The 25,923-nt window shown below is 47.3% G+C and overlaps 3 protein-coding genes across 18 annotated transcripts in view; 1 reads left to right on the top strand and 2 right to left on the bottom strand.

The window, feature by feature from the left end:
- LOC108165524 (supervillin) overlaps positions 1-25,923 on the top strand; it is a 136,273-nt gene that overhangs the window by 91,015 nt on the left and 19,335 nt on the right. For 9 of the 16 annotated variants that reach the window (XM_033387886.1, XM_017301580.2, XM_017301581.2 and 6 more), the window contains 3 exons: positions 213-859; positions 1,862-1,969; positions 6,482-6,980. In XM_033387886.1, the coding sequence (XP_033243777.1) occupies positions 213-859; positions 1,862-1,969; positions 6,482-6,980 (1,254 nt within the window). Of the gene's footprint in view, positions 1-212; positions 860-1,861; positions 1,970-4,135; positions 4,239-4,316; positions 6,255-6,481; positions 6,981-7,547; positions 8,053-25,923 lie in introns of those variants that run through there. The other 7 variants (XM_017301582.2, XM_017301590.2, XM_017301592.2 and 4 more) reach the window with 3 other exon arrangements.
- LOC108165531 lies at positions 18,989-19,946 on the bottom strand. The gene is made up of 2 exons (XM_017301602.2): positions 19,485-19,946; positions 18,989-19,423 (listed from the first exon to the last, which is right to left on the bottom strand). The coding sequence occupies exons 1-2, from the start codon at positions 19,899-19,901 to the stop codon at positions 19,064-19,066; spliced, it is 777 nt and encodes a 258-aa protein (XP_017157091.1). The 5' UTR covers positions 19,902-19,946; the 3' UTR covers positions 18,989-19,063.
- Positions 20,557-22,652, bottom strand: LOC108165527 (probable cytochrome P450 4d20). Its single transcript, XM_017301598.2, has 5 exons — positions 22,388-22,652; positions 21,946-22,332; positions 21,791-21,860; positions 21,528-21,724; positions 20,557-21,451 (listed from the first exon to the last, which is right to left on the bottom strand). The coding sequence occupies exons 1-5, from the start codon at positions 22,551-22,553 to the stop codon at positions 20,736-20,738; spliced, it is 1,536 nt and encodes a 511-aa protein (XP_017157087.1). The 5' UTR covers positions 22,554-22,652; the 3' UTR covers positions 20,557-20,735.

Below are 25,923 nucleotides of genomic sequence, written 5' to 3'. Positions count from 1 at the left end.
TTGATGGGAAGAGATTCCCTCGAGGGGCTGAGAGGTTTCACCGCCATCCCACCGCTATGGCCGTAATTAACTTGACCAAAATTGCCCATAATTATGGCCAAAATGCTGTTCGCGAGCATTGTTCGCAGGCGGAGAGATTCACACAATATTTATGCCATTTGCTATTTGTTATTTGTTATGTAAATGTTTTCAACGATTCCACTCTTTTGCAGCTTTAAAGCCAACTCCACGTCCTTTGACATCTCGTCGTCGGGCACGTCGGCCTTCAAGCCCACCAAGCCGCTGGACATTCGCCTGAGCCACGCCCAACAGCAACAGCCACTGCTATCCCCGATAACCGGACAACCACTGAGCCACGTGCCAGCACCACTGCTGCTCTCCTCATCGACTAATTCGGGGGCAGGAGCCTCCTTCCGTTTGGCCCGCAGCTCCACACAGCCCCTGCAATCCCCACGCGTCGTGCACTTGGCCGCACAGGGTGGTGCCACTGCGTCAGCCTCGTCACCGCTTCTGCTGGCACGCCAGCATTCCATCAACGACAGCGTCAATCTCAGCGAACAGTTGACCCTCTCCGTGGGCACGGACAGTGAGCACATCTTCGAGATGTCCGGACTGGAGGAGGACTCGGCCATACAGTCGCTGAGCGACGAAGTATCCGCCTCTGCATCTGCATCTGCATCTGCCACCGCAACCGCAACGCCAGCCAGTGGCTTGGCACGCAGCAACAGTGTTCGGGCCAGGGCCAATATGTTCCAGCAATTGCAGCAGGAACAGTCGCGCAACCGTCGGAGTGAGGCAACAGCAGCAGCATCATCATCATCATTGTCATCAGGAGAGCAGTCAAAGCCACGTGCAGCGGGTGAGTACTCCAACCCCTCGTAGATGAGAGGAGCAGAGGGTATCATCATCAAGTGGGCTGCCAGAAATTAGCATGAAGCAATAAAACAAATGAGGAGACCGCTACGTTGGCCAGGCCAGGCCAGGCCAGGCCACTGTGCGAACTTTGTTGTGGCCCATGAGGCAACGGCAACGGCAACGAACCATAGCAAGAAGGCCAAGACCACAGAAACCAGAAGCCAAAAGCCAGAATGGGATAACAGTAGAGTAGATAAAACTAGAGTAGAGTAGAGTCTTTCGGACTGAACAGGGGCTTAATAGAGGTACAAGGGACCTCCCTACTACATAGAGCTCTGTTATATTCCATATTTAAAGACCAAGATGGTATGTCACTTTGTTCGAGGAAAGTGCAGGGGGGGTGTCGCTTTCAATAGCTCTGGATAGCAGAGCAAACAGAGCTCCATTACCCATATACTTTTTGGGGAGAGTGCCCCTCGAATGTCCACCTCTGTGCTCTATCGGTCTATGACACCTTTTTTTTGCCAGATGTGTGTTGCCATTTGTTGTTGTTGTTTTTGTTCCGTTTTGTTGGCAAGCCTCTCATGGTTGTTGGCCAAGTTAATAAGCTGTAAAATGTGTGTCACTTGCCTTGCCACACACACCGCACACCACCACAGCACCACCACACCACACTCACCTGTCGCTTGTCGCGGCGTCTCTCTGGCAATCCAGCGGCTAATTGGAGCTCGCGTGGCTAGCTGGTTGTGCAACAACAGTCCCCAGGCAGGGGATGGGGGGGTCACACTCGAGATTAGCAGTAGGACGGCCTGGGACTGCTGCCCCGATCGAAAAGTAGCCATTGAAAGTTATGTCAATCATATCACAGCAGTCATATAGTCAGATCTACAGCCCGGAATATATATAGCAAAAATATAACAAAAAATGAAAATAAAATTCAAGCTGAAAATCCTTGCAAATCCGATCTGGGAAAAGGATGTCGTAGTTAATGTTCCAAATATTTCAGGGGGCAACCAGCGACAGCCATCGCCTGGAAACACCACCAATCCTGTGGACATATCGCAGCCAAACGATGATCCAATGACGCCAAACAATACACAAGATGCAGAATTTGGTAAGTGCCCTTGGGATTGGTCCGATCTGGAGGAGGAGATGGGGAACCCCAAAGCATAGTTCTGCGGGTATCCGAAGACTCTGGTTCTCTGGTTCTCTGTCTCCTCTTTTCATTTGTGCAACACCTTGTAACTTGCCCCTCATTTGTTTGCCTCGAAATCTTATCGTTTTTGATTGCACGAAAAAGCTCATGTTTTTTGGAATGAAAAATCACATATACATACATACATCCATGCATATATATATATATTTATTGTTCTTGTTGTTGTTGTTTAATGTTGTCTTGTGTTGTTGTTTTTTTTAATACCATAATTTGATTGGCGCGCCCGCGAGACTAATTTTAATGATTGACTGGAAACAAATTTTGAGCGAACCGCAGAAATTGCAAAAATTGCGCAATTGCCACACAAGAGGAAAGAAAGAAGAGAAACGGCAGCCGAAAGGAGAATCGCAAAAAAGCAATTTTCCATGGTTTTCCATGCATGTGCATCCATCATACATACAATTTTCCATTGCATTTTCCTTCAATTTTTTTTCATTTTCATTTATATTTACATTTTCATTATTTCTGCCCGTTTTTTTTTTTTTTTTTTTTTTAACAAATGAATTAACTTCTTGTTGTAATTGTTGCTGTTGCCGGTTGCCGTTGCCGTTTGCTCTGGTTTTTTTTTATTGTTGTTGCTGCCGCATGAGAAAATTATTAACAAGTGTTTTAATTTAATTTGTTTTTTTTATATAATTTATGATTCGCGTTTTTCTTTGCCACATTTCCACATATTTTCCCGATGCGATACCTGCCACCGTCTGCGGCGCGGTGCGGCACGGTTCGGGGGGGAGTCTTTAGTGAACTTAATTAAGCGTTCATAATTTGTACGGCATTTTACTTACAACATTTTTGTGGACTCCTCCTTTTCGGGGTCGGAATCGGAATTCAAGGGGGAAGTCTTCCTTCCCTTCCTCCTTAGCGTTACACTGACACACTTGTGGAATGCTGTTAACCTCCTTTTTGCTCCATCCAGCTATCGGTAATCGGTTATCGGCCATCGGCCATCGGTTGGGAGGGGTTTGTTTTACGACCGCAGATTGGGGCGCCTCTCCCCTGATGACAATGGGAGTGGGCGACGACCTAGAGCTCCTTCTTTGTCGGCTCGTGTCGTAAAATTTCATAATTGATAAGAAGGTGGGAGTAACGTTGACCTTGGTGGCATACGATAATGCCATATAGTTTGCATAGAGAAAAGTATACAAGAAAAGGAAGAATTTACTGGATGTTTTTTTATAATATTTGTGGCAACATTTGTTCTAATTGAAGAAGATACTAAAGACCACTTTCTATACTTTAAGAGCTCTTTGGGAGCTGCCATAGGTTTAGAAATATTCCAGATTCAATGGAAATTTATTTCCAAGAATATTCTTAGGTACAGAAAAATGATTGATGATTCTTTAGTTGATTATTTTTAGGTTATTTTCCACATCCATAAGCTTATTATCTATTTTCGCAATTACCATTTCTCGGTAATTAAAAGCAGGTTTTTCCATATAATGCTCTCGATATTTTGCATGTTTCCTTTGGAGCAAATCTGACGCATTGCTTTCATTCTTTGAGAACATTGCAGTCCCTAGAGAGACTCCCCAGCATCCAATCTGGATCAACACAATTTCGCTTAACAGCTTGTTGTTGTATCAATCATGCCACACATTCCGCAAAGAAAGTTCATATCAATTGAAGAACAACTATCGAAAGTTTGCAAATGAAAATGAAAACTATCAAAGAGATACTCGTACGTACATATATATTTATAGGTGCTGTACTCTATGGGCTAGACAGTGGACAAAAGAGTGAAGTAAATTATAGAAATTGCCATATAAATGCCACAGACAGACGAAACTTTCTATGGGGGAGGCAGAAATCTTTTGTGATTGCTGGGTCTTTAGTCTAGTGGTTGATAAAGATACGACCAGCGGCAGCCACAAATGTGTACGATATCCGTATAAAAAAGAGAGGAAAAATACACACATGTTATCGGCAAAAGCAACAGCAACGGCAACGGCAACGGGCAGCAGAAGCAGCAATATTTTGTGTCGAGACTTGAGTGGGCGCCGCTTGCCCCAAAGTTGGATAAAAACTCAATGCGCACATCGTCTTTGACTTTTGTAAGTCGCCACGAGTTGAGGCGCAACCACGAAGCGGCAGTCAGCAGTAGGCAGCCAACAACAACAACTACAATAAATATATCCATACATTAAAGATTAAAGAGCAAATGAGATGCGTAAGCTCCATCATCACAGAGTAGAAAAACTAACATCTAATCCCCAAAAAAAAACCCTATATGTGTCTTCGATCGCAGAACCCTCATCGTTGTCGCTGGCCGAACGCTTGGCCTTCTTCAGCAGCCTGTGCGATGGCAGTGCGGGCAGCGCCAGCGGCGGCGGCCGGTACCGCAGTCGCACCAGCAGCTACTCGCGCAGTCCGCCCACTGATCGCACGCCGCGGAACAGCAGCTCCAGCTTGACGCCCACGCGCATGGAGTACTCGCCCACACCGTACGACCAGGATCAGCAGCAGCAGCAGCTGCAGCAACAGCCGTCTAGTCTAACGCTGGAGATCATCATGGAGCCGGAGCCGGAGCCAGACCCAGAGACATCGTCGTCGTCGTCGTCGTCGCAGCAACACAATGGCTTCCACGTGCTGACCCGCTCGGCCACGGAGCCGTGCACCAACAACGCCAGCACCGCCGCCATCACACCGACGTCCTTGAGGAGCGTGCGCATGCGCACGGTGGGCAAACTGGTCCTGCCAGACACATTTCGGGGCGGAGATCGCAACAACAACAACAAGAGTGGGACCGCCAGCGTCAACAGGAACAGCTATGCGGCAGCGGAGCATCTGAAGATCGTGGAGGCAGTGCAGATACCAGTGACCGTCCGCGCCATTGGGAAGATCAAGTCGCCCTTCATCGAACAGCAGCATCACTTCACACCCACGGTGACGGCCACAGTGAAGCCTGTGAAGTACGACTACAAGCAGACAAATGGAGCAGGCGGCGACAGTGGCTCAGACTCCGGGAAGGAGAACTGCGCCTCCAATCAGCAGCAGCAACAGCAGCAGCCGCCTCAGGTCGAGGATGTGGCCCTCCAGAAGATGGTGGAGATGCGAAAGAAGATATCGCTACTGGTCCAGGGCCAGTCCCAGGAGAAGCAATCGCCAGCACAGCCCGTTAATCGCCGTCACACCACCGAAATCACCAGCTCCTCGATGGGTGCTATGCGAGCCCCCAGCGTGGATGACCGTTATGCCAAGTACTTTGGCGTCGAGGAGACTTTCAAGTCCATAACGACCGTGATTAAGACGCAGTCGATGCCGACACGGACTGTGACCAAGGTGGAGGCCACCAACGAGCATGTGCGTCAGCCGGGGACGACATCCCTTACGCAGAAGCGTCGCGAGATGCTGAAGCGCACGCGTCCCATGTCCCTGGAAACCTACACGAGCGGCTCCATCAGTCCCACAGCGATGCCCAGTCCGAAGAGAGCGCATTCGCCCAGCAATCGGGCAAAGGCCAGCATCTCTAGCTTCGAGGACATTGAGGTCACGCCCCAAGAGCTAAATGCCGCCGGCAAGGACTTCAAACGTCTGTGCGGCGAGATATTGGACTGAAAAATTGTTACATTTTGGCCTAGTATTCAAAATTATCCCAATTTTTCCCCGATTCCCCTTTCCTTGTTTTTTTGGCTCTCCCTTTATGTGTGTGCGTGTGTGCGTGTGTGGACTGTAGCGCCTCAGTGTGATAGATGCGCTAGGTCCCCCCCCCCAGCCCCCTCCCCCCCCCAAAAAAAATCCAACTATTTGCTGTGTAGAAATTTGTTTTTAATGTAAGAAACTCACACCAACCCTTTGGATAAACGAAACGAAACTTAAACAAATGTCAAACGAAAACGAAATCAATAAAAAAACAAATGTTAACGATAGGAAAATGTATTTAGTCCCCCCCGGAGGCAGTACCATTTTATTTGCAGCAGCCCATAAATACCATAAATATCTACCATCTACCAGTTGAAAGGTTATTATCGATCGATGAAAGCTGCAAACAATTTTTTTTTTTTTTTATATAAATTTAAAAGCGAATTGTACCTTAAATGGCATTATATTATATTATATTCGATTATATGGTTATGCATTACATTTACTACTATGATTATTATTATTATTATTATTGTATGTAATATTTAATTGATTGAAGTTGTTAAACCAAGAAAATAAATCCAAGAATTGTGCTAAAAAATAACGAATAACCAGAGAGAGAGAGAAAGAGAGAGAACATACTAAATCCTGACGGAGTAAGTACTAAGAAAACCTGCGTTTGTGGAATGTGCATGATTTAACTTTTGCCTGCCTTTCTTTTAAATGGAATGATTTGCTAAGATTATCCTTTTTTAAATGGGCACATACATCCTTTTCCAATATTTCGAAAACCAAATCCGAAACTGATTTCCGACTCCTTTCGTTTCGCAGGCAAACAACCCTCCGAACCATTAAAGGGCATACTCAAGAGCAAGCCCCTGCCTGGGCCCATGGGTCGTGGCCTCATGCCCGTGGATCTCAATGCAGAGCTGAAGAATCGCCTGAAACGCTCCACCCATGCCACCGTCTCGAATCTGCGCAAGTCGGCGACCACAGCAGATGCCACACGTGGCGATGAAGTGGACAATCCGCAGAGGAATCTGGCCCAGATACTGCGGAATGTGTCCAAGGAGAACGCCTCCACCACCACCGGTGCACCGAAGCACGATGATGCCGTGAATCTGGTGAGGAATCTCGCCACACTGGGGCAGCCTCGGGCGGCCTCGGCTGGCGAGGATGTGGCGGCCGGGAATTGTGCCTCGGCATCGGAGGGCGAGAGTTCTGGGGGTCGCGAAATCGAGGCGATTATCAAGAACAGTGCTGTGGCACGTCGTCGTCGCCAGCAGCAACAGCAGCAACAGCAGCAGCAGCAGCCACAGCCGCCAGATGGGTGAGTCCATGTCCATCATCATCATCACCCGCTACAATTGCCCCGTGCTGTGCGCTGTGTGTTCGTGCATTAACCAATTACTAAACCCCTCTCCCCAACAAAATAAAAAAACCCTCCCCCCCCCCCCCCCAAAGAGCCCAAGAGATTTGTAAGTGGGATTGAGCCCGAGCCGTTTTTGTGGATCATGGTTTATATATGAATATATTTGTATACACATAACGTTTAGACAGACAGCGTCTCATACATGCATCAAATGTGTGTGCTTCTCAAGACTGGTTCCAATACGAAACTAAAAACATTTACAATTAATTGATAATGCAAATAAAACAACAACAAAAACGGATAAAACTTTTACATTTTAAATAATAGTTAGAGTCAACGTTCATTTTTGTAAATGTTCTGGCATTTTCCACACATATATCCACACCCACACCCACACACACACACACACACTTTTGTGTTCGTTTTGTGCGAAACTTTTGGCTTTTGATTAAACAGAATTTTCCACCATAAATTTCCCCATGCACTCGAAAATGAAAACGAAATCGAAATCGAAATCCAAAACAGTTTCCTAGTCAAAGTGAAGCCGATAGCCAGGAGCTATTATTGGCCACTTAGGCAGCTGCCACACCAACAGCAACAGCAAAAGCAACAACAACAACAACAACTACTACTACGAGTACGAGTACAACCCCAACAACAACAACAACAACAACTCCAACAGCAACAACCAGAACAGCTACAGCAACCGAAATTGCTGCAACCGAAACATTTTTACAACAACTTTGTTCAACAGAAACACTTTGTATAAAATAACTATATCTATCGAATAGAAATTAAGTTCAAATCTGCATTGCTTACAGCCGTTTTTTGAGCAAACACTAATATACTACCTATATATTACAAATATATACTATATATTTTATTGAAAATTTGTTCAAAACCGAATATTATATATGCCACACCATATATTTTTACGAGATGCCAAAAAAAGAGCACAGAAAAAAACCACAGAACAACCAACAAAAATTACAAATAAAACGAATAATTAATAAAGTTGAGAGAAATCCTATTTAACTGTAGTTTTGCTTGGCCACTAACTGTCGTTTGTCGCTAATTTAATAACTAATACTAAACGCATGTGCACATTTTTCATTCAAATTTGAATTTGAGTTCAAATTCAAGCGGTGTCCGTGCTCCATTTCGTATTCCCATGCTCAGTGGCGCCAATATCGTTGGGGTGTGTGTATTTTAGGACTACATATTTGACATTACATTTACATGTAACCCGCGTGGTTCTCAGTGGCGCCGTGCATGTGCGGTGGGGTGCTGTCGTACTACTACCAAATGTTGGGGAAACGGTGGGAAATAATGAATCACCGACACTTCAAGGTATTACTCTAGAAGGGTATAGATTAAGTATCCAAAGCTAATGGAATTCATATAGGCGAGCATCAGCATATCCTAGCTGGTATATAAATTTCCATAAAGATTTTGGACAATGTGCTGGTAACATCAGACAGAATATTAATATCGAAGAATATGAATTATTCGTCGTTATATTTTCGGTATATCTGTATATAATGGTATACTTCATTTGCAAATTTGCAAAATCACTTGTAACTCATTCACTTTCAAACAATTTATCTTTGGCGCGCACCACTCGTATCATGTCGATAGTATCGATAGCCGTTTGGTGGGACTTGCTCTCTTTTCTTTTGGGACTTGCTTTCTATTTTGTGATGGGATATCCTCTCTTCGTGGAGGGATTTTTCCTCGCCACAATGTCCCTTTTCAGCTCAGCAATGTCCCTACATTCCACACTCAGTTACGTTTTCTGACGTCTGATGTTGCTGGCAACATTCAATTTGTATGGGCCTGACTCATGTGCCGTGAAATCTAGCAGCACTGTTCCTCAACATTGCACGGACTGAGCAACATTTTGCATACCCTGGAGAAATGGATGTTATAGAACTGAGAGAATGTTTGTCATCTAATGCTCCAATAACGGACAATACTAGTCACTTTCGGTTTTAAAGGTATTTCAACGATATTTTGAAGGTTGTGGTCAAGGGGATCGAGATATATTTACAGGGTCTTGTATCATATGAATGAATATGTCTAAAATTTGTCAATTTAATATGTCAATTTAAGATAATTTCTTTATTTATTACGTTTTAAAACAGCTTGGAAAAACAGTTTCTTCATATATATTAACGAAATAGGGTATACCTGTACCCAAACTCCGGTTGACGTGACATTTCACACTCACTTACGTTACCACTGCTTTTTTATGGAGCTTTTTTGTTTAAACCTTGCTGCAGTCAAAATACATAAATGGGAGTACTTAAGCGTAGCTAATCTTGTAGAACATTTATTCATCAATGATCTAAAATTATGTGGTCAGAGCTAAGGGTTTGAGTTAGTCAGCATTATTCAACAGAATATGAAAATTGAGCAATAGGAACGATTACTCTCTTTCGTTTGTTGTGTTTAACCTTTTTCGGTAAAACCTGTTTTTTAGACAAAAAACAATAAAAGCAAGTATTTAAAATAAGCCAGTCAAGTAGAAAATTGATTCATTAATCGGATAAAACTATGGGGACATGGCTGAGGGTCCTGCCCAGCTAGTTGTATCAAACCGAATATCAAAATTGAGGAATATGGTTTCCAGTCCCTGGCGGAAAATGATTAACCCATTGTAGACCAAAGGGGTATCTTAATATTCCATTGAAAATAATGAAATTTGTTTTATTTTAGCATAGTTCAGGTGAAAGATATCGTGGAATGTTTGGTTGTCGGGAAAGAGGAAGGAGGAATCTACAAAAAGAATACACATAGTATTCTATTTGGCGGCTTAATTCAAGCTGTTGAGCTGTTTAAATAATTGGGGCTTCAGTGGGCTAAGTTCTTTTTTGTCATCGGTCTATCGGAGGCAGTGCTCGCAGATATTGAGAGCTAAAATAAGCTAAAAATTAAAAAACAAAAAAAAGCGTAAATAATATTTAATAAAAGGTATTTTGTTAGTTTGTGCTTGCATGGCAAATTAACGAATATTAGAATAAAATTAAACAACATAAATTTTTTTGTACTAATTATTTTAAGCCAAAATAAGCTAAATTCATTTCAAATATGTTTCAAGCTTTGGTTTTAAAATAAGCCAAATCTAGCTTAAAATAAGCTAAAATGGCAACACTGTACACCAACCAAATCCAACAACAACAATCGGCAAACATTTTTCGACGGGCGCGCGCGTGTAGCGGACGCTTTCAAAGTTTTGTTTCGTATTTTCCATATGTGCTTGTGTTTGTGGTGTGTTTTGTTTACGCTGTAATATCGCTCGAATTTTTGTGCCGGTCGCAAAAATACTCGATAGCAGATTGTAAACTGAATTATGCAAATTGAAGAGGAGGCATGTCTTATTGATAAATTCGCCATTGCCTGAAGCTGCAGCTGCAGTCTCACAGCCTTCGCTTTCAATTATTCGAACAATTGCCGCCAATTGAAAGTGCAAGTGCAAATACAGAACACAGTGGCGAGATCAGCGGGGACTCTTGAGAAGCAACTTGTAATATTGCAGCCATAAAAGGTTCGTAGAGATTATACATATTTATGACCATTGTCCACGGAAAGGTGTGTGGTAAAGAGGAGAGGAGAGGAGAAGGGAAGTTCTCAAAGCACTTTCATCTGCCTCTCTCTGTCTCCCTCCAGCGCGCACGCTTACCTGCTCTGCTGCATTGCTGCGGAATTGCAAAGAGCAACAACAAAAAGCAAGCAGAATGAGCCGAAAAAAAACTGTAAATTGCTGTTTCGCTTCCATTGAAAGATTTTGCCGATTCTCCCTTCCTCTCTCATTTGTGCTCCCTCTGCGTTGTAGTTTTTGGTACAATTTTAGTACCACTAAGAGCGAGAGAGCGAGTACCGTGATTTTGGGTAGATATTTGCAACGCAGAAAAGTCCGAATCTTTGGCCCCATGGAGAAGGTACATACATATATTATTGATCAGCCTGATCAACAGGCGAGACGATCGTCGAAATCCACTAACTATCAAGAAGGGTATGCCAAAAGGTGTGCGGCCTCCGCATCTAGTTGTGTTCCCTCTCCTTTTTTGTTTTTTTTCGTGGTGTTGCTGGTTACTTGCACTTGCAGGGTCGCATAACACACTCTGTTGTCCGTCTCCCTCTGTCTGCCTGTCTGTCTCTAACAACTTTTATTTTCGTGTCCGACTCGCTTGAAGAGCAATTTCAAGCAGACTTTTGTTTGTTTAGCTGATTTTAATTATGAAGTATTTAAAAGTTTAAAAGTTGATTGTCTGTCCGAGTTCAAGGTCCCAGCATTCGAATCCACGGATTTAGGCCAGCATTTGCATAAGTTTTCAACAAATTCGAATCAAACACGTAAATCAATCAAATCCCAGACAACAATTCGAAGTAAGCTCCAGCCCCCCAGCAATTGGTTTGCAATTTTGTACAATAATTTGCTTATTATTTATGTTATCAATCGTTTGTGGGCAGATTGCATAATAGCCCTGGAGCCAGTCCCGAGATATCTCGGGTACACTGCCTCTCCAAAATCCATAAAAACCAATGAATAAACAAAAGAAAATCAAAGCAAAGCAATGCCAACCCAATCCAACATTTTGCGGAGAATGCCTTTCGTTTTCAATGAATTTGCATAATTTATTGCTCTCCTATTTGTTTCTTTTCTTTCTTCTTCTTCTCTATTGCCTTTTGGCTAATTTCCCGTGGCAGGGGCAAATAAAATTAGCTGGAAATTTGATTAACGAGCGAATGAGGAGCCAATTAAATGCAAACGAGTTAATCAGCATGCAAAATGGTACTCCACCCCCTCTGAAAGATCTTCATTTGGCATTCGCATTTCTTTCGGTGGAAGTTAGTGTAATTAAATATTATTTTGAGGGGTATCAATTTCTATATTATCCGGGAACTCCAGTAATGGATCAACGTAACTTGAGCCTCGATTACAATCCGCTTGCTTAGCAATGGAGATCCTCTGGCGCATTTACCCCGATTGGAAGTTGCAGATAAGGCAACCAAGAACTCTCCTTATTTACACTTCAATTTAGGGTCTATAAATTATATTATTTGCTCTAAAATAGAGCCTGAAGTTCAAGCAGATAACGCAGGCTGATTCCCCGATTTTAATGGTAAACAAAAACCCACACCAGAAGAGATTGTCCATAAATAGTAGACAGACGCTCGAAGTGGCTGCTTATCGCTTTTGATTTTTATGATACTCGCAGTCGGAGTGGCACTCTCTCGGGGGTTAATTTCACTGCGTAGGAAAGTGTTAACCGAATGTGCATTTACAGGGGGAGGGGGAGACAGACACAGACACAGACACAGCCACAGAAAGAGACACAGATATGATAGGAAAAACGTGAGTCCCTCAATGCTAATGAGCCAAAGCAAACAAAACACTGGAAAAAAAAAACAATGGAGGAGGAAAAACTAAAACAAAGTTCTGCGGAATCAGAGCTCCGAGGGGAACGGGGATTTGGTGGAGAGGCCTCGCCCCATTATAGCCATAGACCGCTGCCAGATGAGAGTTGGGTTTCCGTTTCGATTTCTGTTCGGGGGTTCGTTCGGGACTGCTGAATGGCTGCTGCCATTAATTGAAATATGCCGCCAGAGTCGAGAGTCGCCAGACCGCTGCTGCTGCTGCTCTTGCTGCTTCGTGATCGAATGATGCATTATCAAACGGAAAGCTTTGCGGCTGATCTACTCCTCCCCCGCACACTCTGTTGTCCCGCCCCACCCCCCTATTCTACTCGAACATTTCCATTTAAAGGCATGTTATTCGATGCTGCTGCACGACGTGATACCCCCCACCCATCCGTCCGTCCATCCATCCATCCATCCATCTATTTCGAATGCATTTCCCAGATTACACAACCCATTAAAACTCACATATGTATTTCCAAAGGCACTGATCCATTAATTATGTTTTCGCTTTGCTGCCACAAAAAGTTCTGGGCTATAAATATGATTTTATTGGGAAATCTTCCTCTGTGGATGCATCCCATCCCAGCTCATCCCATTTCATGCCATAAATGAAGTTGTGGGCCTCATTATTCTCCTTTTACATCATACCAGAGCTGTGTACATTCATCTCTCAGATATTACACAATCTCTATCTCTGGGATCTGCTCTGTCTGTCTCTCTCTCTGTAGTACATTGACTTCTCCCTCTTGCTCTGCCTTTCTTTTGGGTTTCTTCTACCTTTTTTGGTTACGGGTTTGCACAGCTGTTTCTGTTTCAGTGTCTGTTTCTGGGTTTCGTTTTCTGTGAGTCTCCATTTCCTCAAATTGGGAATTGGGGGGAAATTTGTCTGAATGTCTGAATAGACAGACACCCGCTGGATATACACAGCTTTTACTCTCGTTCGTACATCATTTAATTGGGCCCACAAGCGATAGATAAACCCTTTGATAGAGCTCGGTATTATGAAACACAAACACATCTCCCACACACACCACACACCACACACCACACACCAATCGAGGCTCATTAAACATCTTCTCTGGGCGGCTCTTTGCTCTCTTTCTGGCCGTAACGCAATCAACGGGCTAATTTATGGCTCATATGTAGAGGGGGGCCCCCCCTCTGAAACCAAAACGAATTCCAAAGCTCCCCGAAAGGTCTCAAGAGTCCGACAGTCTGATCTTTTCGCAATTGGAATAAAATTAGAGAAACCGAAAGAAAACAGCAAAAACAACAAAAACACTTGCAGGAAATGATGAAATCTTTCAAATTGGCTTAGTGGATATCTAACATTTAATTAGTTTTTAATGAGAAATAATTACCAGAACAGTTGGTGCTCCAAAGAGCTCTCTTCAAATGTAGAAACTTCAGAAATTAGAAGGGGAATGGGCTGGGGATGGGGATGGGGCTGTTTTTTTTGAGAGGGAGACTCATGCGAGTTCTATGTCACATCACAAGAGCCATTGGAATCAAACATTGTAGTTATATTTAGTTCACACATTCTGCCCTAAATTACAGTCCGAACCGCAATGGGAGCTGCCTTAATATTCTATATCTATTATATTCTATTCCACATATCGTACAGAGTACAGAGTACAGAGTACATACGTTTTGATGGTGAGTCATACTTTTGGCCATTCGCTTCCTTTTACTGCCTGGAACGGAAACACAGTCAAATAGCCATCAATTTAGCAGCCATTTTTTATGGCCAGAAGCGAGAACGTGATTCGCCGTTTTGACTCATCCCCAAAGGGGGGAGTGGGGGGGCCTGGCTCTAGGATCAGCATAAAGTTGTAACGAGATGCACTTAAACTGTCACCGCGACTAGTCTGACGCCTGGACTTAGTCGCGAGTCCATTCGCCTCTCAGTCGGAGGCGGACTCCCTGCCCCCCTGCCCCCCTGCCGTTCTCCTCGCAGTCCTCGGGGTGCACTCGCGACATTGACTTTGACACTCGGCGAGAGAGTCAACAAACCCCACAGGATAATGCAAATCCTCGCGTCGGAGGCTGAGGCTGAGGCTGTGCTGTGGCTGCATTTGTGGAGTATTTGCACTTTTGTCTGGGGAGCAATGCTGCTGCTCATCTGGCATCTGACAACTCATTAGCTGTGCGGCACGGACTGCTGCCAGTGGGGATGGGGCACAGACTCCTCTGAAAAAAGAAGATGCGGATGAAGAGGTGGACAGTCGCTGGCTCCTCTCCTGTGGCTATCTCCCATCCGTACAATGAACTCATTTCGGACAAAGTTCTCTGACTGGTGGCTGCTGCTGCGACTGCTGCTGCTGCATCCTTGTATTTGCTACTTTTGTTGTCTGACAAGCGCTCATAAATCTGCAGCTGCAACTGCCCCATGCCGCCACATGCCTCAGTGCCTCAGTGCCTCATGCAAAGTGGAGAGCAGTCCTGCCTTCCACCCCCCCTCCCTCCCTCCATCTGTGCAGTGCGGAGCTCTTTGTGCCGTGCTGCCCGGCCAGCCTGGTCGCTTTGGCTTCCTTTGTCTGTCTGTCTGTCTGTCGTCTGTCTGTCCCGCGTCATAGATATCATCATTGGGCATTTATTATTTCAGTTTTCCAGTCTTCGGGGTTTAAGCATCTTCGGCGTGCCTCCCCAGCTCCATCTTGCAGTGCCTCCTCCCATCTTGCAGCTCCATCCCAGCCCACCCATCTCCGTCTTCGTCTCCTGTGTGTGCGGTGTCTGTGGTTATTCAATTTCCTTTGTCTTGTCTGTGGAGCTTCCTTGATATATTCAGGGCATGCCTGCTGACATTTCCCTCCATTCGTCCATTCGTTTTCCTCCGACTATCGATTTCCCCAGCGACAAACAATAAAATGTTTACCTTTTGATATATGGAATGGCATTGTTTGGGCCATGGAGTTGTATCTCCCCCCCCCCCCCCCCCACCACCCACAACAATCATCCCATCGTTGCCAGCGACGTCTACTGTCGCCTGTCGTCTGTCAGTCAATCAATTAGACACCTGTTGCACTGTGCTGCAAGTGTGCGCTCAGCGCTAGACACCTGACATTTAGCCACAGAATAGGATGACAGATCCGATGGCGGATGATAGATGTCTAAGGAATGTCCGGCCTCCAACCCAAATTCCATCAGAGGTGCACCCACAGGAAGGAAGTTCTCCACTGCCTCTGCCTCTGCCACTTCCTGTATTACTCTTTCGAAGAGGTGTTGCCCCTCCGTCCTCTTCTCTGGTGATGCCCCCATCTCTTGGCCTCGGCCTGCCTCTGTCGCATATTGTTAATCGATTATTAATGACTTTGGCGCAATTAAGTAACAAACAAAGCAAAAATCGCTTCATCAAAGCAGCGAGCAACATGCCATTACCCATTAACAGGCCAGGCCAACGGGCCAGGCCTGCCTACCCTGGCTCCTACCCTCAAACATGGCCAACAAGAGAGCGGCCAGGGGGCAGGCTCCGGCTTCGGCTTCGGCTCCTGCCGTCAAACATGGCCAAAACGACAGCCACAGGGAGAGCGAGAGAGAGAGAGACTGGAGGTGACTGGGCGACTGGGAGGCTGGGGCACAATCAACCGGCTCCTCTATCGGAGTAAAAGTTTCCAGAAAAAAGGCAGCAAGTGCAGGCAGACACACGGCACACCACGGCGCAGTCGCAGTCTCGCAGGCGTCCTCCGATGGCAAAGATCTTAAGAAAAATCAACATGCAAAAAACCGAAAACCGCCTTAAAATGTGAAAATGCGAATGACCTGAATACACAGATACACACACACACACACACTTACAGATTCTCATACACAAAGAGAGACAGACAGGCAGAGAGACACTGAAATTGATAGCACACACAGTCGGGCCACAGGGGGGGCACAAGGGGGGCACAGGGGGGGGCAACAAGGGGGCGCATGCGCAACACACACGCAACGCCAAAAAGCCTTAAAAGGCAGGCTACAACAACAACAACATCGATCGACGATCGACCGACGGACCGACGACCAGCGACGATTTCCTTTTCTGCGCTTTTTAGTGTTTTTTTGTTGTTGTTTTTTTTAAGCTGCAGGCAAACTAGTTTTACGTGCAGTTTGCTTAAATACCCTGTAAATAGGGGAGGGCCCGAACCGTTGGACAGAAGTGTGGAGTGCACCTCGTGGAAGATGAAAGAACACAAATAAATAGTAAACGGTTTCTGTGGTGCTCTTTCTGTGCTATAAACCAGTGAAATACCCTGTAAGCTGTTGAAGAGTTGCAGCAGAGGGAAAGACAGAAGTTCTGGGAAGCCAAATCTTAGCTTGAGAACATTTTCTGTGATTAAATATGTGATGGGAGGATATATGCCCTAAAACCTATTCTTGTGCAGAATCTGAAGGGAAATTTGAACAAATTCCTGTTGGAGTACCCTTGGGGAACCCTTGGGAGCACCCTTTGGAGTACCAACCAATTCGATCACTCAATATGGAAATCTTGAAATTTGTGTGCACATTTTTTTCTTTGTTTCTTTTTTCGGGCGACACTCGACGCCACATCGCACTTGCAACTTTTGCCTTAATTGGCCACACTGTCAGACCGCTTCTGCGCCTCTGCTGTGTCCTCCCCTCTCTTGGCCACACTGTCAGCGCAGAGGTAGAGCCTCCTCCTCCTCTTCCTTTTGGCCACACTGTCAGCGCATAGGTAGAGTCTCCTCCTCTTCCTTTTGGCCACACTGTCAGCCGTAGCCTCCTTTTGGTTTTCCATTTAATTTATGCACAAAACATTTGCAAATATTTATTGACCATTTTTCTACACTCTTTCCCGCTCTCTCTCTCTCTCTCTCTCGACACTCTCTCAAGTTTTATTAACACATTTCCCCAATTTGCTGTCTGTCGTCCCCTCCAAATGAAAATGAAAAGTTCACGAGGGGGAAAACTCGTTTGGTTATGCATAATATTCCGCGGAGGAGGTGCCTGCCTGACGATCATCTGTTTTGCTGGCCCGCCCGTTGACAAGCCTCAGATTTCAGTGTTTCTTCTCTTATTTTTTTTCCGCCATGCCATGCATGGACGGGTGTTAGACCCAGAAACAGAGGCAGAGGCGGAGGCACAACCAAAGCCAAAGCTCAATGAAGCGCGTAAATTGTGGCGTCGAACCCAGAGAGGAGGAGGGTTCTCCCTATGGGTCATACGTCTGTACGTGCCAGAGCCAAGGTATTCCAACGATCGGATCTAACGATGCATGGAGCATTCTGCCCCCCTACACGCTGACAAATGAATAATGTTTTATCCCTGACTTTTGGTCAAATCAATTAGGTTTTTTAATGTGGAAATTGTGGAGAAAAGAGACAGAGAGAGAGAGAGAGAGTACTTGTAAATTAATCAACGTTTATCACCTTTTTCTGTAGGAACTCTGCCGCATGGCACTCCCTCTGCACTCTGCCACATGCCCATTCCACATGGGGATCTCTCCAACAATTAAACAGCCAGAAGAAGAGAGCCCACATCGTAAACACCTTGCCACAAGTTGCATTTTAATTAGTTTTCGCAGGCGGGCAGGCGGGCGGGCAGGCGGCAGCAGAAAAATAAATTAGAAATCTAGAAGGCCGGCGGCCACTCCCTCCCTCTTGTCGGCCGACACAACAATTTTAACAGCATTTTCTACTCCACCAATAAAACGCATTCGAGTCGAGATTGGATGCAATAGCATTCCAGGAATTACAAATAAGTAGAATGCCAATGCCCCAAGCCCCCAAGTCCCCACCTGTCCCGCCCTATGCCAATCCCCTGCATGTTGAATGCCACCGCCAATTGCTGTGATAAATGAGGCACTTGCTGCAAAGCTACAAACAGGTGTTTTCCATGTATGGTCTCTCTCAGGCATCAGGTCTCTGGTCTCGGGTCTTTGTCTTGGTCTTTCAGGCCCTACAATCCACACGGCGAAAGAGACATACATTTCATGGCTAGAAGCAGAACAGAGCCCGCCTTAAAAGGTAGAGCACACAATCCATAAAAGCCAAAACGTGTTTGCCAGACCAGAAAAGAAGGTTGTGGCACCTCAGAGAGTGCTACGGCGGCGGCATAGCTTCAATGGTTCTGGCTCCACTTTGATTTTCATTGCCCATAAATGGTGGATTATTTGTGCTGCACTTCTCCGCGATCTTTGCTAAACCATGGCTTGTATGGCGGCCCCAAATGGCCTCAACTCCGCCAGCCTCTCGTACATTAATCAAGAGTACTTCCGTGTGTGAAGGCGAAGGTGCTGAAAACGGAAGACCAAGACCTTTCTTCTGCACGATCCAATCCATCAATCACCTATCGCCCGAATGGCAGCAGACAGCGAGAGCTGCCCGAACTATGGGTTAACAAAGATTAACTGCCTGTTGGCGCTGGCCAGAAGGGAAATGGCCAAGTCTTTCGCGAAATTCGAAACCCTCCTGCAACGGTCCTGCAACCCTCCTGGCTTCCTTTGGGGTAGCTCTGGGGGTTAATTCGTTTGCCCAGAAAGGGGTGCAAATACACGTGTCCTGTTTCGAATGTTCATGTGTTTACCCAAGGATTGGCCTTTCTTTTCCTTTTTATGTTCTCTCTCTTGCTTTAATGAGGACGACTTCGCCGTATCCTGCTCAAACCGGAGCGTAACATTAGTTTAACAAGTTTAAAAGCTGCTTAAACTGATCCTCGACGTTGAAGGGCGGCCCCTCGGTGGGTGGCTCCGTGGTGGGCGCCTCCGTGGTCGTGGTGGTGGTGGTGGTCGTGGTTGTGGAGGTGCTCGTGGTGGACTCGGGCACGGGCACGGGCATGGGCTTGGGCTTCACCCGGCCATCCAGACAGGCCTGCAGATAGTTGTAGTTGGTGGCGGTGGACTCCACGTAGCGCCGCTCGGCCTTGTGGATGCACTGCTCGTGGGAGAGCTCCACGACACGGTAGCGCTCCTGCAGCAGGCTGGCGGACTCCGAGGCGTTCCCCGAGATGCTGTACGTGGCCACGGTGTTGTTGGAGCCCTGCGGAGCGAAAGGGGGTTCCGATTAGAGGCGGAGATTCAAGGGGAGTCTGAGCACTCACCACGGTGGCATGACAGTTGAAGGAGTCGAGGGTGCCATTGATGCTGTTGCACTTCCTCAGGTCCTCGCACACCCTCCCCGCCGAGCGCTCGATGGTCCGGCGAGTGGGTATGAAGTCGCTGTCGATGCCCTTGCGCGAGTTCTGCGCCTCCTTGGCACAGGTGCTGTAGTTCGCGCTGTAGATCTCTGCGATCTGGTTGGACTCGCCGATGTAGCCGCCAAAGCAGGCCACCGAGGCCATGGGGTCGCGCCGCGTCACCCGGGAGTTGAGGAACAGATGCGTGAGGCCGTCCTGCGTGGGCAGACCCACGTACGGCGGCAGGGGCCGGCTGATGGCCTCCGCGGCAGGAGCCAAAGTCAGGAGGGCGGCTGCACAGAGCAGCAGCATCCGCAGGGAGACGGCGCCGGCAGCAGTCATATTTTCAGTAGGTGGCAGGTGGCAGGAGGATGGAGAAGAGAAGACTACTGATCCAGTTTTGGCGCATTGGCTCTTTTTATATGCGAGCCCCGATCTGGCCACCGGATGACAGGCGATGATAAGGCCCCCTTACCCCTTACCCCTTACCCCTGCTCCGTGTGATTATGTGATTTCCTTTTCGCGATGCTAATGTCTTATCTGCAATCTGCTTTGTTTTGCTGTGCAATAATTGCCTTCCTTTGCCGCATTATCTTTTGGACTACTCCCCCGAAAGATAAACCGCAGATAAACATTGAACAAATCTTCTATGTTCTAAGCACTCTCTTCTGCACTCTCTTTATGGGTGGATTTCCACCTCGAGTGCATCCACCCTGCCTGCAGAGGGTGTGAATGGGGGGTAGCCACTACGTATTGTCCTAAGGTAAACCCATCCCCAACCCCATCCCCATCTACAATGGCCAGTCCACAGTCGAGAGTCAAGTGGGAGCGCAGATAGCTGGCTGCCGTTTGTTTGAGGGTCTAATTTTATAATATCTCTGTAAATATTGGTTGAATCTTTCCGCTTGGGCGCCGCCTCCGGGGCCGCCGGGGAACGAGTCGCATTGCGCCCCGCCCTCGGGCGGCGGGGGGAGGGATGTAATACAACTTTGGGGGATGACTGGTCTATGCAAATAGGATTTTATTGCCGTCGTTAAACATCGTTCAACAAGATCCTAAATGGTGTTAAATGTTAGGTATATTGTACTAGATATCACAAACCCCCACCAAAAACCCGGCACCTCTTGGATCCCCTGTGTGTGGGTGGGGGCCCCCACCTGCAATCCCCTGCAATTCCTATGGGCTTCGTCGGGGCCTCAGGCCCACATTCATGCCAGAGGACGAGCGCAGGATGAAGTTCATCATGGGCTTGACCTCCGGTCCCCTGGGGAGCAGCTCGTAGCACCGCAGAACCTTGCTGACCAGCGCCTTCATCTCGAGCATCGCAAACTTCTGGCCGATGCAGTTCTTGGGCCCCGCACTGAACGGCAGATAGGCAAACGTCTCCCGATCCTCGGAGTCCGCCCGATCCAGAAACCTCTCCGGCTTGAAGGCCAGCGGATCGGGGAAGAACTCCGCCTCGCGATGGGCAAAGTAGAGCACCAGGTAGATGCTCGTATTGGCGGGTATCGTCTGTCCGCCGATCTGTATCTCCTTCGAGGTGTATCTGCCGACGGCCGGCACGGCCGGGTACAGTCGCATGGTCTCCCTGATCACGCAGTCGAGATACTTGAGATCCTGGAGCTTCGCTTGGGTGACGGGAGTCGACGGATCCCTGCCCAGCACTTGCAGAAGTTCTCGGTAGATCCTCTCCTGCACTTGCGGGTGCCTCGCGATGGCGTACAGGGCGAAGGAGACGCCGCTGCTGGTGGTGTCATCGCCCTCGAACATGAAAGTGTCCACCTCCTCGCGTATATCGGCGTCGCTCAAGGGCTGCCCCTCGATGGTGGCCTGCAGGAGGATGTCCAGCAGCGCCATTTGGGACTTACGACCCACCTCGGGGTCCCCCAGACCTGGGCGAGGAGTCGAGAGCCATGGATTAGTGACCGATTATTGATCCGATAGTGATCCGATGGATCTGGCACTTACTCAGCGGCCTGTAGCTGCCGTCGGCCTTTGCCTGCTCCACTGCGGCGCGCCGCTCGCGTATGACCTTGTCGGTGAAGTCGTGCATGACGCGGACATCCTTCAGCAGCTTGCTGCGCAGCACGGGGCAGGAGAGGCGGAAGAGCCAGTCGTAGCGCTGCAGGAACCTGAACATGCGATCGCTTTGGATGTACACGACACTGCGGCGGAGGAGAAGGGAATGGATTTAGCGGGGAAACCTCCAGAAGGGGCTCTGTGGCACGTACCTCTTGAGGGCCTGCACGTAGGGGAACTCGGAGTCGCTCTGGGCATTCACTTGCACCCCCATGGCGGCCTCTAAATGAAGGATACAACCCAGATACCAACCCACCATAAGTCTCCCAGGATTGCGAGGATCGGTAGATAGAGGGACTCTACCCACCTGTTATGACATCTAGGGCTGCCAGTGAGACGTAAGGCAGCATGTCCACCGTCGTCTCGCCATCGGCCACCTCCCGGAGCTTCTCCACCATCACGGCAGCCTGCCTGTCCATGATATCCACGTAATGGCCGAGGACATTGAAGTGGAAGGCGTTCGTGAAGACCTTGCGCCGCGCGTGCCACTTTTTGCCCACACTCAGGAGCAGGCCATCGTTGAGGAAGGGTCGTAGGAACTTGTAGAGCTGTCCCTTCTGCAGGAGCGTGGTGCTGCCCAGAATGGCCTCAAAGTACTTCAGGTCCTTGGTGTAGATCAGCGACTCGCCGAGGATCCACATGCGGAATGTTTTGCCATACAAACGAAAGGATTCCTCCACCCAATCGATGATGTCTGCAAAGGATTCGTGTTTACTTTCCCGGAGCGGAGGATGTCTCTTTGCACTTACTCTCTGCGCCCAGGTCCAGGGCCTGCAGGCCATTCCCCAGGACAGGCAGCGACAGGGGCCCAGAGATCTTCGACCTCTCGAAGGTCGCAGCACGTTGGCACTTGCGCACAAAGTCCCAGGTGAGGAGCACTGCCAGAGCTCCAAAGGCGAGGGTCAGCAGCAGCATTACAATCGGAGAATCAGAGCTTAAGCCAGAGATCAGAGCTAGTGCCAGTGCCTCTCGCGCTGTGTGTTGTGTTTGCCGTCGAGTTTCGCGATCAACTGCCTTCGCCCGTCCGCTGTAGTTTGATGATAACAGAACTCGGATCGGCCGCTTGACCAGTCAAGCGCCACTTTCGGTTTTTGTTTCGAAACCAACGAACATACTTCTATATGTAGAATCAGAGTCTCTCTCCTTCTCCCTCTCTCTGATGTCTCTCCGGAGAACTGGTTTGTTTGTCAACGAAATATATATTGTAAACATTCGTAAGGCGTTTTTCAATGCTTCAAAGTTCGCCTTTTGCATAAAAAAATGAGCGGGAATGTTGCGGGCAAGTGGCAAGGGCCGCGGCTCTACCTTAAGCCCGGTACTTGTTCAGTTTATATGTGAGCTTGTGACTTATGTAATTGTGATGTGATCTGTTTCCAGTTTTCTTATAATTCTCTGTCCCTTTTTTCTACGGGGTCGTCTAATCTCGCTCCCCTCCGCCAATTACGTGCACTGCACGAGGACTGTGTGTGTGTGAGCGAGAGAGAGAGAATGAGTAGGGGGAAGGGCTAGTGGCTATATTCTGGCTATAATAATGATCCGATCCGATCCAGATTGGTCAATCTCCTAGCTATGATCATTCTCTATGATTCTGCGCTTTTGGGGGAAAAAGGGGGCAAGGCTGCTCTAGATCTTATAGTTTCCGAGAACTAGTCGGAAAATGCTGAACAATATGCATATACCTGAGTATATGGGGTGAGTGTTGCACAAGTGCGCCTTCAGCTCAAATCGAATACATAACCCGTATACCCTTCGAGCTCTAATCGGAGAACCAGTACCAGTGCCAGTACCAGTACTCGTCGCTTATGTAGTTACAGTCGTCTGTGCGATAATTAAAATGCAACAAAGTTTCGGCTTGTTTGTATTTTCAATGTCGCAGAGCGATTACGATTGCAATTGCGATTGTGATTGCAAAGAAATATTTTCAATCGGGTTGCAATTTTAATTTACATTTAAATTGTTTAATGATTCTTTCTGGAAACTATTGCTTAGTGAATCATTGAACCCAATTAACAGGTGAACTTATGCACCAGACTCGAGGCCTCGAGGCGGGCAGTGGAGTGCTGCTGCGGCAACGCATCTTCCCCAAGACACAAGCACTTGACTCTCCACATTCAGCTGCCTCAGAGTCAGCAGAAGCTCCAGAATAAACAGCTGCGACAACCGGAGCGACTCGAGGCGACACGACATGCGGCAGGCGGCAGTTGAATGGACTAGCGATACAGCGATTGCCGGTAGTAGTTCTTGTCGCTGCTGCTGCTGGTGTAGCCGGTTACCTCGTTGAACTCCACGGCAGAGTTCATTGGAGGTGAAGCAAGGTTCCGCCCCGCCCCGCCATTCCATTCGCCCCCCCCCTCTGGGGCGTGGAGCAGCAGACAAGCAGACAAGGCAGACAAGAAGTACATTCACTTTGGCGGTCAATTAGGGCGCACTCGAATGACATCCGCACATGCTTTCCATTGTTACGGCGGGGCTCTGTTTCTGGCTAAGACAACAAACCAGGCAAGAGCCCGCCTAAGAGAACCGAAACAAGTTATCAAAATGTCAAAATCCACAGAGGGACAGACAGACAGACGGACAGACAGACAGACAGCCAGAAAAGAGGCGACTTCTATGACGCTGGACAGAACGGAAAACAGAAAACAGAAAACGTGAAACGTGAAACGGTAAACGGGAGCGTCATCATATCTATAAGAAGGAACAAGAGAGGGAGAGAGAGAGAGAGAGAGAGACAGAGACAGAGAAATGATAGAAAACGTTGACTCACGGTGTTCCCAGGGAAAGAATCAAACCCCAAAAGAAAGATTTCTATGGTATTATTTCGAACTGCAGGTAATTATGCGGGACCCCCAAAATGGAATAACCAGTACCATTACCCACCGTCGGATATCAATCAATAAACACCACGCCCCAGACTTCAAGAACCCGAGGAAATCCAGTGACAGGCACGCAGTAGCCGAAACGCAACCCCATTCAAGAGAGCTTTGCCCTTCCTCCTTGTGTGCAGCCAAGGCTGAACAGCAGATCCCCATCGGGCCATCGAGCCATCGAGCCACAGACGTGGCCTGAGGTTGGGGGCTGGCTGGAGTGGGTTTTGTTTCTTGGTTTCCTTTGTTTGTTTTGCCGAAAAATACGCATGTTTCCTGCTTCCGCTGCACTCTCTCTCGAGCCGCCGTACGATATCTGTCGTCTAGCCGGGGAGTCAGTCAACTTTTTAAGGGGTATTCCCCTCCCCCCTGAAACCATCTGCCATGTGCCTTCATTCCATACCCAACTCCTCCTGCTCCTCCTCCTCATCGACAGGGAATCCTCTGCCCCCTGCCGCTCATCGGAACAACGGAACAAAGAAGAGAGTTTTGTTTTGACGCGTATTTCCATTCCGCTTTTTCGGGTTGTCCCGGCAACCGGCGAAAATGTTAAGAAAAACATGTCTGGCATGCACCGAATGGGTAGAGGGGAGGCGTGGGCGGAGGGTGGAGGGCACTTCAACAGAGGGGTTGCAGACAGCACGTGTCTGGAGCACTGCGCCTGCCCGTAAAATAACAAAAATCAGCTGACTGATTGAGGGAACAAAGTGGCCAGCCCAACGCTCGAATGTGCCCCAACATTACTCACAGTAGGGGATGTACATATGTACATTCATACGAGTCGTGGATGTGGCTAAATTTGAACATTTTAGAGATCTCTCAACAGACGCAACACAGGCCGATACCTTGAACTTCAGGTGAAACACCACGACTTTTAACCCAGAGGCAACACTCGCCGAAAGCCGAGCAAAACTGCTTAAAACCTTTTGCTGGGGGGACAATGGGAGAAGGTCAGTGACTAATGAAATCTCGGGGGGGTCACAGAAAAACAAAATCAACGGTTAGAGTGGACCGAAGCGACAATTATAATATCCCTCGAATGGTTTGAAGTCGCTTTAACACCTTGCTGTTGGTATCTTTCCGATCTTAAGCGATGCTCCCAGGTCCAGGCAATGCGGAAGGGCAACAATTCAGTTGGACATCTTTTGCGCACCTGAATTTTATGGAGTTCCATTTGAAAATCAGCATTTTTACTGAAAAAAAAGTATTTCTGGTATTTTTTGGTATTAAATGTAGTATTTTTTTGGTATTATATTAAGAATTTTTGGTATTTTCATGCGCTTGTTAAAGAACACAGCAAGTGTTCTATTTTATGAGATTTTTTGCATTAACTTTAAGTATTTCTGGTATTTATTTTGACTGAATACAAATATGCCCGTCCCACTCTTGGAATACCGTGCAAAACAATTCAAAACCAGAGT

Source organism: Drosophila miranda, chromosome XR (genome assembly GCF_003369915.1).
Source record: "Drosophila miranda strain MSH22 chromosome XR, D.miranda_PacBio2.1, whole genome shotgun sequence".
Classification (NCBI taxonomy): domain Eukaryota; kingdom Metazoa; phylum Arthropoda; class Insecta; order Diptera; family Drosophilidae; genus Drosophila; species Drosophila miranda.
Note: the sequence above shows the minus strand (reverse complement) of the source record. Positions and strands in the feature narration are given on the sequence as shown.

Bases quoted from the DNA above. Each gene is read 5' to 3' on its own strand.
- LOC108165527 (XM_017301598.2), bottom strand. From the start codon at position 22,553: ATGCTGCTGCTGACCCTCGCCTTTGGAGCTCTGGCAGTGCTCCTCACC. The intron at 22,333-22,387 runs GTAAGTGCAAAG...AATCCTTTGCAG, and splicing joins CCTGGACCTGGGCGCAGAGA to ACATCATCGATTGGGTGGAG. The intron at 21,861-21,945 runs GTGGGTAGAGTC...TCCTTCATTTAG, and splicing joins AGCCCTAGATGTCATAACAG to AGGCCGCCATGGGGGTGCAA.
- LOC108165531 (XM_017301602.2), bottom strand. From the start codon at position 19,901: ATGACTGCTGCCGGCGCCGTCTCCCTGCGGATGCTGCTGCTCTGTGCA. The intron at 19,424-19,484 runs GTGAGTGCTCAG...TTCGCTCCGCAG, and splicing joins TCAACTGTCATGCCACCGTG to GGCTCCAACAACACCGTGGC.